The sequence below is a fragment of the Scyliorhinus torazame genome, chromosome 3 (assembly GCF_047496885.1).
Source record: "Scyliorhinus torazame isolate Kashiwa2021f chromosome 3, sScyTor2.1, whole genome shotgun sequence".
Lineage (NCBI taxonomy): Eukaryota > Metazoa > Chordata > Chondrichthyes > Carcharhiniformes > Scyliorhinidae > Scyliorhinus > Scyliorhinus torazame.
In genome coordinates this window covers 151845262-151862576 of record NC_092709.1, presented here as the reverse complement: position 1 = coordinate 151862576, position 17315 = coordinate 151845262, and the positions used below count along the sequence as shown (strand labels likewise).

General features: G+C 44.8%; 1 protein-coding gene across 1 annotated transcript in view; it reads left to right on the top strand.

Moving 5' to 3' along the window:
- The window catches only part of LOC140408756 (stanniocalcin-like), a 42513-nt gene that overhangs the window by 1465 nt on the left and 23733 nt on the right, over positions 1 to 17315 (top strand). Inside the window, exon 2 of the mRNA XM_072496395.1 lies at positions 3118 to 3260. Coding sequence (XP_072352496.1) covers positions 3118 to 3260 — 143 coding nt within the window. The remainder of the gene's footprint in view (positions 1 to 3117; positions 3261 to 17315) is intronic.

Below are 17315 nucleotides of genomic sequence, written 5' to 3'. Positions count from 1 at the left end.
AGGACAGAGTGGATGGTAAGGGAGGTGGTGTAGCTCTGTTATTTAAGGATGACATCCGGGCAACAGTAAGGGATGACATCGGTGCTATGGAGGATAAGGTTGAATCCATTTGGGTGGAAATCAGGAATAGTAAGGTGAAAAAGTCACTGATAGGAGTAATCTATAGGCCACCAAATAGTAACATTATGGTGGGGCAGGCAATAAACAAAGAAATAACAGATGCATGTAGAAATGGTACAGCAGTTATCATGGGGGATTTTAATCTACATGTTGATTGGTTTAACCAGGTCGGTCAAGGCAGCCTTGAGGACGAGTTTATAGAACGTAGCCGCGATAGTTTCCTAGAACAGTATGTAATGGAACCTACGAGGGAACAAGCGGTCCTAGATCTGGTCCTGTGTATGAGACAGGATTGATTCAGGATCTCATAGTTAGGGATCCTCTTGGAAGGAGCGATCACAATATGGTGGAACTTAAAATACAGATGGAGGGTGAGAAGGTAAAATCAAGCACTAGTGTGTTGTGCTTAAACAAAGGAGATTACAGTGGGATGAGGGAAGAACTAGCTGAGGTAGACTGGGAGCAAAGACTTTATAGTGAAACAGTGGAGAACCTTCCAAGTGATTTTTCACAGTGCTCAGCAAAGGTTTATACCAACAAAAAGGAAGGACGGTAAAAAGAGGGAAAATCGACCGTGGATATCTAAGGAAATAAGGGAGAGTATCAAATTGAAGGAAAAAACATACAAAGTAGCAAAGATCAGTTGGAGACTAGAGGACTGGGAAATCTTTAGGGGGCAACAGAAAGCTACTAAAAAAGCTATGAAGAAGAGTAAGATAGATTATGAGAGTAAACTTGCTCAGAATATAAAAACAGATAGTAAAAGTTTCTACAAATACATAAAACAAAAAAGAGTGGCTAAGGTAAATATTGGTCCTTTAGAGGATGAGAAGGGAGATTTAATAATGGGAGATGAGGAAATGGCTGAGGAACTGAACAGGTTTTTTGGGTCGGTCTTCACAGTGGAAGACACAAATAACATGCCAGTGACTGATGGAAATGAGGCTATGACAGGTGAGGACCTTGAGAGGATTGTTATCACCAAGGAGGTAGTGATGGGCAAGCTAATGGGGGTAAAGGTAGACAAGTCTCCTGGACCTGATGGAATGCATCGCAGAGTGGTAAATGAGATGGCTAGGGAAATTGCAAATGCACTACTGATAATTTACCAAAATTCACTAGACTCTGGGGTGGTCCTGGCAGATTGGAAATTAGCAAACGTGACACCACTTTTTTAAAAAAAGAGGTAGGCAGAAATCGGGTAATTATAGGCCAGTGAGCTTAACTTCGGTAGTAGGGAAGATGCTGGAATCTATCATCAAGGAAGAAATAGCGAGGCATCTGGATGGAAATTGTCCCATTGGGCAGGCGCAGCATGGGTTCATAAAGGGCAGGTCGTGCCTAACTAATTTAGTGGAATTTTTTGAGGACATTAACAGTGCGGTAGATAACGGGTAGCCAATGGATGTGGTATATCTGGATTTCCAGAAAGCCTTTGACAAGGTGCCACATAAAAGGTTGTTGCATAAGATAAAGATGCATGGCATTAAGGGGAAAGTAGTAGCATGGATAGAGGATTGGTTAATTAATAGAAAGCAAAGAGTGGTGATTAATGGGTGTTTCTCTGGTTGGCAATCAGTAGCTAGTGGTGTCCCTCAGGGGTCAGTGTTGGGCCCACAACTGTTCACAATTTACATAGATGATTTGGAGTTGGGGACCAAGGGCAATGTATCCAAGTTTGCAGATGACACTAAGATAAGTGGTAAAGCAAAAAGTGCAGAGGATACTGGAAGTCTGCAGAGGGATTTGGATAGGCTAAGTGAATGGGCTAGGGTCTGGCAGATAGAATACAATGTTGACAAATGTGAGGTTATCCATTTTGTTCGGAATAACAGCAAAAGGGATTATTATTTAAATGATAAAATATTAAAACATGCTGCTGTGCAGAGAAACCTGGGTGGGAGTCGCAAAAAGTTGGTTTACAGGTGCAACAGGTGATTAAGAAGGCAAATGGAATTCATTGCTAGAGGGATGGAGTTTAAGACTAGGGAGGTTCTGCTGCAATTGTATAAGGTGTTAGTGAGGCCACACCTGGAGTATTGTGTTCAATTTTGGTCTCCTTACTTGAGGAAGGACGTACTGGCACTGGAGGGTGTGCAGAGGAGATTCACTAGGTTAATCCCAGAGCTGAAGGGGTTGGATTACGAGGAGAGGTTGAGTAGACTGGGACTGTACTCGTTGGAATTTAGAAGGATGAGGGGGGATCTTATAGAAACATATAAGATTATGAAGGGAATAGATAGGATAGACGCGGGCAGGTTGTTTCCACTGGTGGGTGAAAGCAGAACTAGGGGGCATAGCCTCAAAATAAGGGGAAGTAGATTTAGGACTGAGTTTAGGAGGAACTTCTTCACCCAAAGGGTTGTGAATCTATGGAATTCCTTGCCCAGTGAAGCAGTAGAGGCTCCTTCATTCAATGTTTTTAAGATAACGATAGATAGTTTTTGAAGAATAAAGTGATTAAGGGTTATGGTGTTCGGGCCGGAAAGTGGAGCTGAGTCCACAAAAGATCAGCCATGATCTCATTGAATGGTGGAGCAGGCTCGAGGGGCCAGATGGCCTACTCCTGCTCCTAGTTCTTATGTTCTTATGAGACATCCAATATCCAAGCTCAGAACAAAAGACATTGCACCTCATCTTGGGCTTGATCTGATGTTTGATTTGAGCCAAAAGGCTAATAAAAGATAACATACATAGAAAATAAAAGCAGGAGGAGGCCATTTGTTATGATCATGGCCGATTATCATTCAATAACCTGATCCCATCTCTCTTTCCCCCCCCCCCACCCCCCCATTTCCCATTGACCCCAAGAGCTATATCTAATTCATAATTGCTACAGTTCATGTCATTGTATAACTGAGCGCTTCTCTGGGCACCATAATGCCAATCTAAGAAGTGCATCTTTTTGTCACCCCACCATTTGTGAATTGTTCTCTGACAATGTTTGCTGTGAAATGATGAATACACTTATTGTATCTTACTTTCTATTTTCAACAGTTGAAATCAATAACTGTTTGCAAAATGCTCCAGCTGTGGGCTGTGATGTTTTTGAATGTTTGGAAAACAGCACATGTGAACTAGAAAATCTATACAATATCTGCAGACTTCTTCTCCAGAATGCAGGAAGTTTTAATACAAAGGTAATCGCTCCTTTTTTAAAAAAAAACCTTTGTTCCGGTTTTAAAGTTGTGGACATTTTCTTAAAGTAAGCAGCACATGGCATGATTAAAATCTCCGATTGCATTTTCCCTGTTCAGACAGGGTCAAGTGGAATGAAGTCATTCCCAATAGTTTTCATTTGGGTGTTGAGGAGGAATACTACAGCCAGCTGATTCTTGAAATGCTTGCTCCTGTATTTGGATTAATGGAGCAAAAACAATAACTTCAGTGAGTTTAATGTAATAACCTGTCCGAAGGTGCTTTACATGAGCATTATAAAACAAAATGACACCGAACTGCGTCGGTAAATATGAGGTCAGATGACCAAAAACCTGGCGAAAGAGGTAGGTTTCAAGGAGTGTTTCAAAGGAAGAAAGATGGATCGAGGTGTGGGGAGGGAATTCCAAGGGTGAGGGCATGGCCACGAATGGTAGAACAATTTCAATTGCGATGCTCAAAAGACCAGAATTCCATGAGTGCCGATATCTTGGAGGGTTGTGAGGATGGAGGAGATTAGAGAAGGAAGGGGTGAGAGATTTGAGAGCAAAGATTAGAATTTTAAAATAGAGGCATTCCTTGACCAGAAGCTGATGTAGATCAGCGAGCACATGGGTGGCTGGTGAATGGGACTTGGTGCAAGTTGGAACAAGGGCAGCAGAGTTTTGAATGAACGAGTTTACTGAGGGTAGGAATGAGTGAAACCAACAGGAATGCATTGGAAAAATGTTGTGATCTACTACCAGACTCCCAATTCAGTCAAGGACCAATAATATTTTATTTAAAGTAGACAAAGATTAATATTTAAGACAAAGTGAATAAAGCCACAAGAATCAATAAGTTTTGAACAAACAAAAAACTTTACAAACAAGGTCAGAAAGATAAACCAATTTGCAATATCTATCTTCGGTACATTCAGGGTTAATATAAGATACATGTGAATTGACAAACGTGAATTAACAGGCAAACGTGTGGTTGAACACACAGCACAATAAATGAGAGATATAACCAAGACAGATTTCCCAGATTTCTTAGCAACCCACTCAGACATCAGTAACAATGAGAATCAACCGGTCTCAATGGAACTCTTGTCTTTCTCATGAGGGATTCCAGTCTTCAGCTTTGAAGATCTAACCTTGGAGCACCTTTTGGAAAGGATTCCAAATAAGACGGCGTCAACAATGGCCTGCTTGTAGGATTTCAATCTCGTCTCCTGAGACAAACCTTCCCTAGATTCCTGAATATGCACTCAAGCACCAACTCGCAAGCGCAGCTTTAGCTCTTCAGCCGTACTTGAGCAGAATACTACTGCTTCAAAGGGGCACCTTCATCTCAACGGCAGACAGCACAGTCACCAAACTTTGACTTCCTTTTTAGATCTTCAATGCTTCCTCTGAGTCCTCCTTTGATTGTCAGGGCTTCTCCTGAACGTCAGCACATAAGGTTTACCAACATCAGTCTTTTTTCTGCTTGGAGCTTCTTTCTCGGATACTCTTTCTTCTTAACTTGGACCTCCCTGTTGTTTGACTGGAACATTCCCCTGCGATGGCACTCTGCTCCCAGTCACATGACCCATGTTTTCATGGCATTTTCCCTTCTATGCAGGCGCATTGATGGCCGAACCCTTTAACAGTCAGAGGAAAAACATGGAACAGAACATGCACGGCCAGACACACTACTGTGGATTTGATGAAACTCAGAGCTGGGCATCATAGTCCTTGGCCCAAAGAACTTAATGTTGTATTGCAAAAGTGTGGAAACTCAAGAGGTTTATTTGGACCTCGGGAGTTCCTGACCTCTTGCTCGTGATGATAAGGTAAGCTGGCTTTCACCAATAGCAAGTCTAGAGTTACCAAAGACATAAGTGGGAGTTTCAGCAACATAAGAACTGCGATGAGGTGAAGTCAGATAATGTTACCGAGGTACAAACAGGTGGCCTTAGTGATGGTGTGAATTTGTGACCAGAAGCTTGCCTTGGGGGTCAAATATGACACCGAGGATGCGAAGAGGCAGGCTTGGGTTTAGACCTGGGAAATGGATGGAGTTGGTAGCTGGGGAATGGAATTTGGAGTGGGGACCAAAGACCATGGCTTCGGCCTTCAAAGCATTTAATTGGAGGAAATTTCTGTTCATCCGATATTGGATGTTGGATAAGCAGTCCAATAATTTAGCAGTAATGCTGGAATTTAGAGAGGTTATGGTGAGGTAGAGCTGGGTGACATCAGCTTGCATTGGGAAATTAATATTGTATTTTTGAATGATATCACAGAGGGGCAGTATTTTTGAATGATATCACAGAGGGGCAGTATGTTAATGAGTATTAGGAAGGGGCTGAGGGTATTTCAGTGGGGCACATCAGAGGTAATGGTGTAGGAGCAGGGAAGAAGGGCAGGTAGTAGTAGTAGTTTCGATAGCTGAGCAAATTTCAAATTTCCGAGAGAGTCTGGGGTATTAATAATGGACAATGAGAAAATGGCAGATAGTTTGCAGCTATTTTCACCATACAGGATATAAATAACATCTCAAAAAAATTATGAATCAAAAGGTGAAAGGCAGGGTGGAACTTCCAACAGTTACATAAAATTATTAGAAGTAAAAGCTGTAAGTCCCCCAGGTCCTGATGGACCTCATCCAAGGGTCAACACGGTAGCACAGCGGGTAGCACTGTTGCTTCACAGCGCCAGGTTCCCACGTTCGATTCCCCGCTTGGATCACTGTCTGTGTGGAATCTGCACGTTCTCCTCGTGTTTGCGTGGGTTTCCTCTGGGTGCTCCAGTTTCCTCCCACAAGACCTGAAATACTTATTAGGTAATTTGGACATTCTGAATTCTCCCTGTGTACCCGAACAGGCGCCGGAATGTGGCGACTAGGGAATTTTCACAGTAACTTCATTACCGTGTTAATGTAAGCCTACTTGTGACAAAGATTATTAATATTATAAGAAGTGGCTGATCGGATAGTAGATACATTGGTTTTAATTTTCCAAGGTTCCCTCGATTCTGGAAAGGTCCCATCAAATTGGAAAATAGTGAATGTGACTGCTCTTTCAAGAAAGTGGAAATGACAGGCCAGTTAGCTTATTATCTATCATAGGGAAAATGCTGGAGTCTATTATTAAAGGGGCTATAGCAGGTTATTTAAATCTCAGTGCAAATAGATAGTCAACATGTTTTTGTGAAAGAGAAATTGTTGTGTTTGACTAATTTATTATTTGGAAGGCAAAGATGATTTGGAAGGCAAATGGAATGTTGTCATTTATTTCAAGAGGAATGGAATAGGGATGTTCTTCTGCGTTTGTACTGGGCATTGGTGAGACCACATCTAGAGCACTGTGTACAGTTTTGGTCTCCTTTGTTGAAGAAAGGCTGTAATTGCTCAAGAAGCAGTTCACAGAATGTTGACTCGACTGAATCTTGGATTGAGGGGCCTGTCCTAATGAGGAAAGATTGGACAAGTTGGGGTTGTATCCATTGGAGTTTCACTGAATGAGAGGTGATCTTGTTGAAACATAAGATCCTGAGGGGACTTGGTGGATGCTGAAAGGATGTTTCCCTTTTGTGGTAGAGACTAGAACGAGGGGACACAGATTAAAAATACCAGGTCTCCCATTTATGATGGGGGTTGAAGGCCGTAAGTCTGTGGAGCCCTCTTCGCCAGAGAGTAGTAGAGCCAGGGTCATTATAAGGTTGAGGTAGGTTAATTTTTGACGAACAAAGGATACAAAGGATTCACAGCTTATCAGGGCTAGGTCAGAATTAGAACAGCTTATGATCTTATTGAATGGTGGAGCAAGCCCAGGGGCCTGAATGGCCTACTCCAAATTTGTATGGCCATATGTAAATATATCTGGTCCACCTCCTGATCAATGGGAATGTTTCTTCTTAATAGGTTAACTTCTGAATATTGTCAGTTGGTCATGCGTCGACTGTTAGAAGTTTGGTGTCTAAAACAGAAAAATGGACACTTTCCAATAAATGTATTGAGTTCTTTTCCTGAAACAATTTTTTTCAAGTATGATTTTTCTAGATAAAACACAAGGCTACTCTAAACTGGTGATTGGCTGCAAAATAGTTTGAAGGAAACACTTCAAATTCCCAAAAAGTTATTTTTGCAAATAGTGGTTCAACTTAAGGCTATGGGTGCGATCTACCGGCCACGTTATGCCCGAAAGGCTGCATGGCATGAGACAACGTGGCGGTAGATGCCAGGAGATCCCTCTCTGGGACTTGCCTGACTTGCCGAGCCTCGCGAGATCTAATGCGATCTTGTGAGACGTCGCGATGTGAATCCCGCCCATTGTGTGTATCACTTTTTAGCAAATCTGCATATTAGAGTGAGACAGCTAGTCTCGCCCTTCATAATAATAATAATAATTGCATATTCTCACAAGTAGGCTTCAATTAAGTTACTGTGAAAAGCCCCCAGTCGCCACATTCCGGTGCCTGTTCGGGGAGGCCGGTACAGAAATTGAACCTGCGCTGCTGAGTTTAGGAGGATCTTCTTCACCCAAAGGGTTGTGAATCTATGGAATTCCTTGCCCAGTGAAGCAGTAGAGGCTCCTTCATTAAATGTTTTTAAGATAAAGATAGATAGTTTTTTGAAGAATAAAGGGATTAAGGGTTATGGTGTTCGGGCCGGAAAGTGGAGCTGAGTCCACAAAGGATCAGCCATGATCTCATTGAATGGTGGAGCAGACTCGAGGGGCCAGGTGGCCTACTCCTGCTTCTAGTTCATAAGCTTTTATGCTGGCCTTGTTCTGCATTTCAAGCCAGCTGTTTAGCCCACTGTGCTAAACAAACCCTTATAATAATGCCCATACGCACTCCCGCGATCTAACCAAGGCGTTGCGATATAATGCCTTCACCTTGGAGACCTCGGGCGAGTGCCTGGAGTGTTGGTCTCCACAAACGAGGATCAGATGGAATGGCACTTGTGGGGATCTCCCAGGAGATTGGAGGCCCCCAGGTGCTTTCCCTCTTGGCAGTGTGGCACCCTGGTACTGCTGGTGTCACCTGGGCACCTTGTTACTGGCCTCTGGCACTCTAGAGGTGCCACCTGAGTTCCAGCCTGACATTGCCAAGGTGCTCAGGTGGCACTGCCAGTGGGAAGAGGCATTACCAGGGTGCTAAACTGGCATTTTCCCTGTGGATTGGGCCGGGGTGTGCCCTCCGTGGGCGCAGGAGGATGCTGGGGTGGGGGTGGGGGGGTGCTGAGGACACCCTTATATGAGAGTTGGGGCTTTTGGTGGGGGGTGGCGGGGTCACATCAAGGGGGATGGCGATGGAGAGATCAGGACGCCATTTAAAAATGACATTCCGATCTCCTTCTACACTTGGAGTTCCGGCGAGTGGAGCTCCTCAGTGCAGAAAATGGGACTAAGTGCGGCCCCATCGGGGTGTTCCCAGCTGAGGCCCTTGATCTACTCAAATGGGAACAGAACCCCATTCAATAGCTTTGGGTTTCTCAGCACTCCCAGCGCCGGGAAACACCTGGCTTAACGTGCTCGTTATGGGACTGTTCCCAGGGGTAGATGGGTAGATCGCGCCCTATATATGTTGATGGTCATTTGAAAAAGGTTATAGCAGATGACTAATTCTGTTCCCTCCCAAAATCTGAACTTTTCGGGCGATATCACTAGATAACCATGGGGCATTTTCTCCATGGACTAGAGTTTGAGATTCTACCTTCTCCGTGTCTTAGCCAGGTGGCGTATTTGCCCAGTGGGGATTTGATGGCATAATTCTGAAGGGTATAGCCAGCAGAAGGTGGAATTCAAGTTACAGTTAGATCAACTACAATATTATTGAATGGCTATGCAGACCCGAGGGGCCAAGTGGCCTACTCGTCTTGTTTCTTCAATCAAATATTAGCAATATTTGTATAATTTAAAATATGTCTATTGAATCAATACATGAGAGGGCGATACTACATGAAGACAAACAGTTCATGCTGAAACTGGTATTTTATAAGTCTGTGCACAAAGAAGCAAGCAATAAATGTTATAATAGCAAAAAGATCAGGGGCGTCATTCTCCAACCCCCCGCCGGGTCGGAGAATGGCCGTTGGCCGCCGTGAATCCCGCCCCCGCCCCCGCCGAAGTCTCCGCTCCCGGAGATTGGGCGGGGGCGGGAATCCAGCCGCGCTGGTTGGCGGGACCCCCCGCTGGATTCTCCGGCCCGGATGGGCTGAAGTCCCGCCCAGGAATTGCCTGTCCCGCCGACGTAAATCAAACGTGGTATTTACCGGCGGGACCAGGCGGCGTGGGCGGGCTCCGGGGTCCTGGGGTGCGGGGCGATCTGACCCCGGGGGGTGCCCCCACAGTGGCCTGGCCCGCGATCGGGGCCCACCGATCCGCGGGCGGGCCTGTGCCGTGGGGGCACTCTTTCCCTTCCGCCTCCGCTACGGCCTCCACCATGGCGGAGGCGGAAGAGACTCTCCCCACTGCGCATGCGCGGGAAACTGACAGCGGCCGCTGACGCTCCCGCGCATGCGCTGGGAAACTGACAGCGGCCGCTGACGCTCCCGCGCATGCGCCGCATTTCCGCGCCAGCTGGCGGGGCAACAAACGCCATTTCCGCCAGCTGGCGGGACGGAAATCCCTCCGGCGTCGGCCTAGCCCCTCAATGTTGGGGCTAGGCCGCCAAAGATGCGGAGACTTCCGCACCTTTGGGCCGGCGCGATGCCCGTCTGATTGGCGCCAGCTTTGGCGCCAGTCGGCGGGCATCCCGCCATTGGGGGAGAATTTCGCCCCAGATTCTTCAACTGTGATTTAATTCAAGGGGCGTCATTCTCCGCCGGCGGGAGTCTCCGTTCTGCCGGCGCTCGGGGGTTTCCCGACGGCGTGGGGGTGCCCCACAATGGGAAACCCCATTGACCGGCCGGTGTTACGGAGACTCCCGCCGGCCGGTCGGCGCAGAAATGTGGCGGGGCGGGTAGGAGAATTTCGCCCAAGGTGTAGGTTATTATTTTAGTTTATATTTTTTATTTATTTTGGGTTTTAGTTTAGATAATTGTCAGGGTTTTTTTAAATCCCTGCACTTTCCTATGAATTAACTTGAGAAACTTTCCCCCCCTTTTACTTGAAAGGGGAAAACTTGTGTATAAAATATCAGATGCCCACTGAATAGGCAAACTTGATTTTGACACATTCACAGATTACTGCGGATTCTCAATCTAAATTAAAAACAGAAAATGCTGGAAATACTTCGGAGGTCAGGTACAATCTGTGGTGAGAGAAGCCTAGTTAATGTTTCTGGTCAATAAGCTCCAATAGACTTGAATTTTTAAAATCGTGTACCCAATTATTTTATTCTTTCCAATTAAGGGGCAATTCAGCGTGGCCAATTCACCTGTCCTGCACATCTTTGGGTTGTGGGGGTGAAACCCACACAGACCCAGGAAGAATGTGCAAACTCCACACGGACAGTGACCCGGGGCTGCGATCGAACCACTGCACCATCGTGCCACCCGTTTAGACTTGATGTTTGAGTCCTGGGCCTTTACTACTTCATGGGACAGGTTAGATGGACCAGTAGGTTTGTCTTTTCTGTCACTCATTTCTGGTGTTTAAATTCAGCATCATTTCAACAGATGGATGTACTTTGTGCAGTTTAAGTAAGCACTTAGCAGCACCTCCGAAGTCGCACCAAATTCTTGCATATGAAGGTAAGTCAAAAATAGCAGGACTAATTTTTCTCCTGTGTTATCTGCGCAAAAGGATTCTACTTTTGGAATTTGTTCCTTCAACCCTTCTCCAACAACTGACAAGCAGTGAAGTTTCCCGCTGCCTTGTAAATTTTCACGATCCATCTCAACCTTGTCTTCTTTGGATTATTTTAACTGTATCAGATGTAAATCACCGCGCTGCATAAACTTTGGCTATTAGCTGCCTCTTGAAGCTTGTTTATATGGCTTTATCTGTGTTTCCACAGGAATGAGGAAGTCCAGCTGCAACATTTGACACAATGCCATCATAGTCAAAGCTTTAATATTGGAGCATTTTAGAGACATGTTAATATAAACTAAAACAATAATCCACATCTGCAATTAAATTTCAGTCACATAATCCAGCTTTTTAAGGGGAACACATGTATGGTTTGCTGCATTGTGTACAGAATCGTAAACTACCTGTTCCTTGCATGAGCTACTGTTAGTCTTCTTGTAGGATGCCTCCCTAAAGAATAGATTCAGCAGATTTTTTTTTAAAATTCAAATATTTGCACTTGTATTTGAAAATAGGAACCGGAGTAAGCCATTTGGCCCCTATATCCTGTTCCACACTTCAATTCATTCTACTTTCCACCCTGCCCCACGTAACATTTGATTCCACCCTGCCCCACATAACCTTTGACTCCATTATAGATCAAAAATCTCTCTTAACTCAGCCTTGAGTATATTCAGTGATCCAGCCTCATATACTCCCTGGGGAAGGGAATTCCAAAAATTCCCTCTGAGAAAAAACAAATTCCGTCTCATCTCTTCATTTCGGAACTGTGACCCCGAGTTCTACGTTTTCCCCCCCCCCCATGATAGGATAGATGCTGAGAGGATATTTCCCATCAAGCCTCCCTCAGAATCTTGTATCAATAAGATCCATAGAATTCCTACAGTGCAGAAGGAGGCCATTTGACCCATCGAGCCTGCACCGACCCTCCAAATGAGGAGCTTACCTAGACCCATTCACCCGTCCTACCCCCATGGCCCCAACTAACCTGCACATCTTTGGACACTAAGGAGCAATCTTAGCACCTAACCTTAACATCTTTGGATTGTGGGAGTAAACCAGAGCACGGAGGAAACTCACGCAAACACAGGGAGAACGTGAAAACTCCACACTGACAATCACTCAAGGCCAGAATTGAACCTGGGTCGTTGGTGCTGTGAGGCAGCAGTGCTAACCATTGTGCCACCGTGCCACCTCTCTCTCATTCTTCTGGACCCCCAAGTGAGTTTGGGCCCAACCTGCTCAACGATTCCTCATCAGCCAACCCGTTCATTCCCGGAATCGGCCTAGTGAACCTTCTCTGAACTGGCTCCAATGCAAGTATGTTCTTTGTTAAATAAGGAGACCACAAACTGTACACACTACTCCAGATGTGGTCTCAGCAATGCCCTGTATAGTGAAGAGCATAGGAAATAGGAGCAAATCATAGAATCCACCGTGCCGAAGGAGGCCATTCGGCCCATCGAGTCTGCACCAGCCCTTGGAAAGAGCACCCCACCAAAGCCCACACCTCCATCCTATCCCAGCAACCCCACTTAACCTTTTTGGACACCAAGGGCAATTTAGCATGGCCAACCCACCTAACCCGCACATCTTTGGACTGTGGGGGGAAACCGGAGCCCCTGGCGATGCAGACTCCACACAGACAGTGACCCAAGCCAGGAATCGAACCTGGGACCCTGGAGCTGTGAAGCAACTGTGCTAATCACTATGCTACCGTGCTGCCCGTCTATGCTACCAGTATGGACTATTCAACCCCTCAAGCCTGCTCTGCTGTAACAGGAATTCCATACTCCATCCCCTTGTAATAACAACCATGTGCCTTCCCAATTACTTGCTGTACCTGCATGCAGACTTTTTGTGATTCATATGAGGACACGCAGATCCTGCTGTACCACAGTATTCTGCGGTATGTCTTCATTTAAGTAATATTCTGCTTTTCTATTAATATATTTGTTCATGGGATGTGGGCGTTGCTGGCGGGGCCAGTATTTATTGCCATCTCTGATTGCCCTTGAGGGAGCAGTTAAGTGTCAACCACATTGCTGTGGGTCTGGAGTCACATGTAGGCTGGACCGGGTAAGGATGGCAGTTTTCCTTCCCTGAACCAGATGGGTTTTAATGACAATCGACAATGGTTTCATGGTCACCATTAGACTTTAATTTCAGATTTTTGTTGAATTCAAATTTCACCATTGGCGGGATTCGAACAAGCGTCCTCAGAGCATTACTCTGGGTCTCTGGATTACTAGTCCAGTGACAATACCACTACACCACTGCCTCCCAACAAAGTAGACATTTTTCCACATTTTACTCCCACCTTCCAATTTTTTTCCCACTCACTTAGCTTATGTCCCTTTTGTAGACTCGATTGTGACCTCTTCAAATCTGTTCTCCCACCTATCTTTGAAAATCAGCAAATATGGCTACAATATGCTCAGTCCCTTTGACCAAATCATTTCATACAGATTGTTTAGATTTGCAATCAAGGCTGTATGGTTGGGTTAATTCTAGGTTTTTGTGTATCCCGTTACCAGGTTTTTATCATTTCTTTAAATCTTAATATCTTCTATTTCCAAAGTACGCATTAGAACATCTTTACATGGAGCAAAGACGGACAGTGAGTAAGCAAATATTTGAGGTGGGAAAGAGGAGACCAATGCCATCAATTTTAAGTCCGAAGGGTGGAAACGAAGTGAATGTTTTGACACGTGAACTGTGCCTTTGGGTAGGGTAAATTAGGCATGAAAGGATTTGTCACTGCTAGTCTGGCATCCAGTACTGGATGAATAGGAATTGCTTTGAACGAAAGATTAGGAAGACCAAAGCAATGGTCTTTGATTCCTGCCTTGGAGACCAATTACATTCCTCTCCTTGGCTGCTGTATGAGGCTAAACCAGACAGTTTGCAACCTTCATATCAGACCACCTCCATCACCAAGACCGCCTACTTTTATCTCCATAATATTGCCCAACTCCACTGCTACCTTGGATTATCTGCTGCTGAAGCCATATTTCATGCGTTTGTTTCCTCTAGAATTGATGATTGCAATGCTCTCTTGGCTAGCCTCTATCGTCCAACCTAACCAATATCAACTTGAGCTCATCCAAAACACTGCTGTCTGAATCCTAATGTAAACAAAATCCAACTCTGTTGCCTCTGATCCTACATTTCCTCCCAGTCCAGCAACACCAGCATTTTGATATTCTCATGTTTTCAAATCACTGCATGGTTTTGCTTCACCCCAAATCTCCACCTTCCCCCATTCGTTTTAAGCACTCCACCATTGGTGACTGTGCCATCAGTTGCCTGGCCCCAAAACACAAATCCTCATCCTAAACCATTTTGCCCTCCATCTTTAAGACACTCCTTCGAAAAATACCTCCTAGTGTGGCTCAGTATGAAATTTTGTCATTGCTCTATGAAATACTTTGGCACCTTTCTACTATGATAAATGTAGAAATGGTTCTTATGAAAACATTAACTCTGTTTCTCTCTCCACAGATGTTGCCGGACCAGCTGAGTATTTCTCACACTTTGTGTTTTCTTTATTTCTGATTTCTAGCATCTGCTTTTCTACATGTTGGTGTTATGGGTCTAGATGAGTTCATCTTGCAGAGAGCCAGCACAGAGACAATGGGCTAAATGGCCTCCTTCAGGCCTGCAACCATTCTATAATTCTTGTAATGATGAGTGGCTTCTTACTGGGAGCTGGGTAGCTGGGTGAACGCAAGTTTGACTGTGAAGGAAGACTTAGTCTAAAGTACAGGAGAGCTGGGAGACCATCTGCTGAATGAACTCTGATATGTCATTGAAGCAGTGGGGTGATCTTCAAGGAGATTTTTGCATTTCCTGTCTTTTCACCCAACCCCAGCCCATGGCAACATTGGCAGAGGAACCTAGCATGAGTTGTAGGAACATCTTTGGTGTCTTCTTTCAAATTCTTTCCTGGCCTCCAGATGGGAAAGTGATTAGAGCTGGAGGGTCTGGTCATCTGTGGTGACTTGGCTGAAATCCACAATTTGCTGCCAGGAGAATCATGGGTGTGAGCACGTCGCCCTGTATTAATTTTCTTCCTCTCCTACATTACAAATCAAAATACACTTTACCGTTTCCCCTTCTTTCTCCATTTAGCATGACACCTGGCCCACAAAAAATAAAGATTTGTTCTTCTTAGGAGGAATGTAATTATTTTTAAATGGGTCAAGTGTTTTTTTTGTGTGCATGTTGTCTCATTAAATATATCACAAGGTTTTTTATTTTGATAAATTGTTTGGATTTTCAAGAATTTTCACTCCTCCAGGTCCTGCTCAAATGCACTTGTAAATCAACACCATTAAAAACCTTCATGAATCAGTGCAATCAGACAGTGTTTTAGAATTCTCATTTAAACAAGATTCAATAAAATAGCCTGTTTGCAATTATTAATGCAGCTGAAAATGGGTCTCACAAACTAAGCATTTTGAATTGGTGTCTCATTCAAGGCCTCTGCACTGTCAGCCAGCTGCATGAGACTGTTGTCATCTGGTTTGTTCTTGTCTAACTCATTGTCGTCAGAGAATGGCTTCTCTTCCTGCTCCCACACTGTTACATAGACCATATAGAACATACAGAAGGAGGCAAGCAAAAAGCATTTAGATAGTTACATGGGTAAGATGGGTATAGAGGGTTATGGGCCAAGTGCGGGCAACTGGGACTAGCTTAATGGTAAAAACTGGGCGGCATGGACTGGTTGGGCCGAAGGGCCTGTTTCCATGCTGTAAACTTCTATGATTCTATGAAACCCACGCAGACACCTTTGGTTTCTACCAGGCGTCTATCCTTGGCCCCCCCCCCCCATTCTATTTCTCATCTACATGCTGCGCTTCAGTGACATCATCTGAGAAAATGCAGCATTCCTTTTCACAAGTATGTTGACAACACCCAGCTCTACCTCGCCGCTACCCTCCTCGACTTCCGCACCTGCTGCTAAATGATCAGGCTGCGCTGCTTATCTGACATCCAGTAATAAAACCACAGACATTTCCTCCAATTAAATATTGGGAAACCTGGGAAGCTATTGTTGTTAGTCCCCGCTCCAAATGCAGGTCCTATCTAACGGCTCCATCCCCTCGCAAAATACTGTGGATGCTGGAGTTCTCAAATGAAAACGGGATGTGCTGGAAAAGCTCAGCAGGCCTGGCAGCATCTGTGGAGAGAGAAACGGGTTAACGTTTTGAGTCCAGGCTGACACTTTTGGTTCTGAAGAAGAGCCACATTAAAGTCAACTTTAACCTGTTTCTCTCTCCACAGATGATGTTAGACTGATTGAGCCAGTCTGTTTGCAATCTTGGTCACATTGATCCTGAGATGATATTCTGTCCTCCTGTTTGTTCCATTATTAAGACTATTTTCACCTTTATTAAGACTATTTTCACCGCTAACACTTCCTAACTTTGCTGTCTCAGCTCAGGGCTGAAACCCTCGATCATGCCTTTATTCCCTCTGGATTTGATTATCCCTACAAACCCGAGGCTGGCGTCCCATATTCTATCATCTGTAAACTTGAGGTCATCCAAGACTGTGCTGCCCGTATCTTCATTCACAACAAGTCACATTCCCTGATGACGTGTTGTGCTCGCGGATCTACATTGCATTTTCCTTTTTTTACAAAACTTTCCGTGGCCTTTCCTCTCCCTATCTCAACATCCTCCAGCCCCACAACCCTCTACAAGGGAGACGATGGCATCGTGATAATGTCACTGGATTAGCTATCCAGAGGTCTAGACTAATGCTCTGGGGACAAGGGTTCAAGTCCCACCATAGCTGCTGGGGGAACTTAATTTGATTAATAAATCTGGAATTAAAAGCTTGTCTCAGTCATGGTGACCATTAAGCCATTGTCTTAAAATCCCACCTGGTTCACTAATGCTCTCTAGGGAAGGGAATCGACCATCCTTGCCATGTGACTGCAGACCCACAGCAATTTGGTTGACTTAACTGCCCTCGTGGCCTCGCAAGCCACTCAGTCCCAAGGCAATTGGAAATGGGCAACAAATAATAATAATAATAATCGCTTATTGTTACAAGTAGACTTCAATAAAGTTACTGTGAAAAGCCCCCTAGTCACCACATTCTGGCGCCTATTCGGGGACCTTGCTAGCAATGCCATAGCCCATGAAAGAATAGTTACCTGCTTTTCCGTCACCTGACCTATTTCCGCAGTGTCATACTTTGTTTTCTAATGCTCTTGTGAAGCACCTTGGGATGTTTCGCTACATGAAAGGTGCTTTAAAATAAAAGTTTTTTGGTTAACTGACTGGGAGTAGCCTTATTT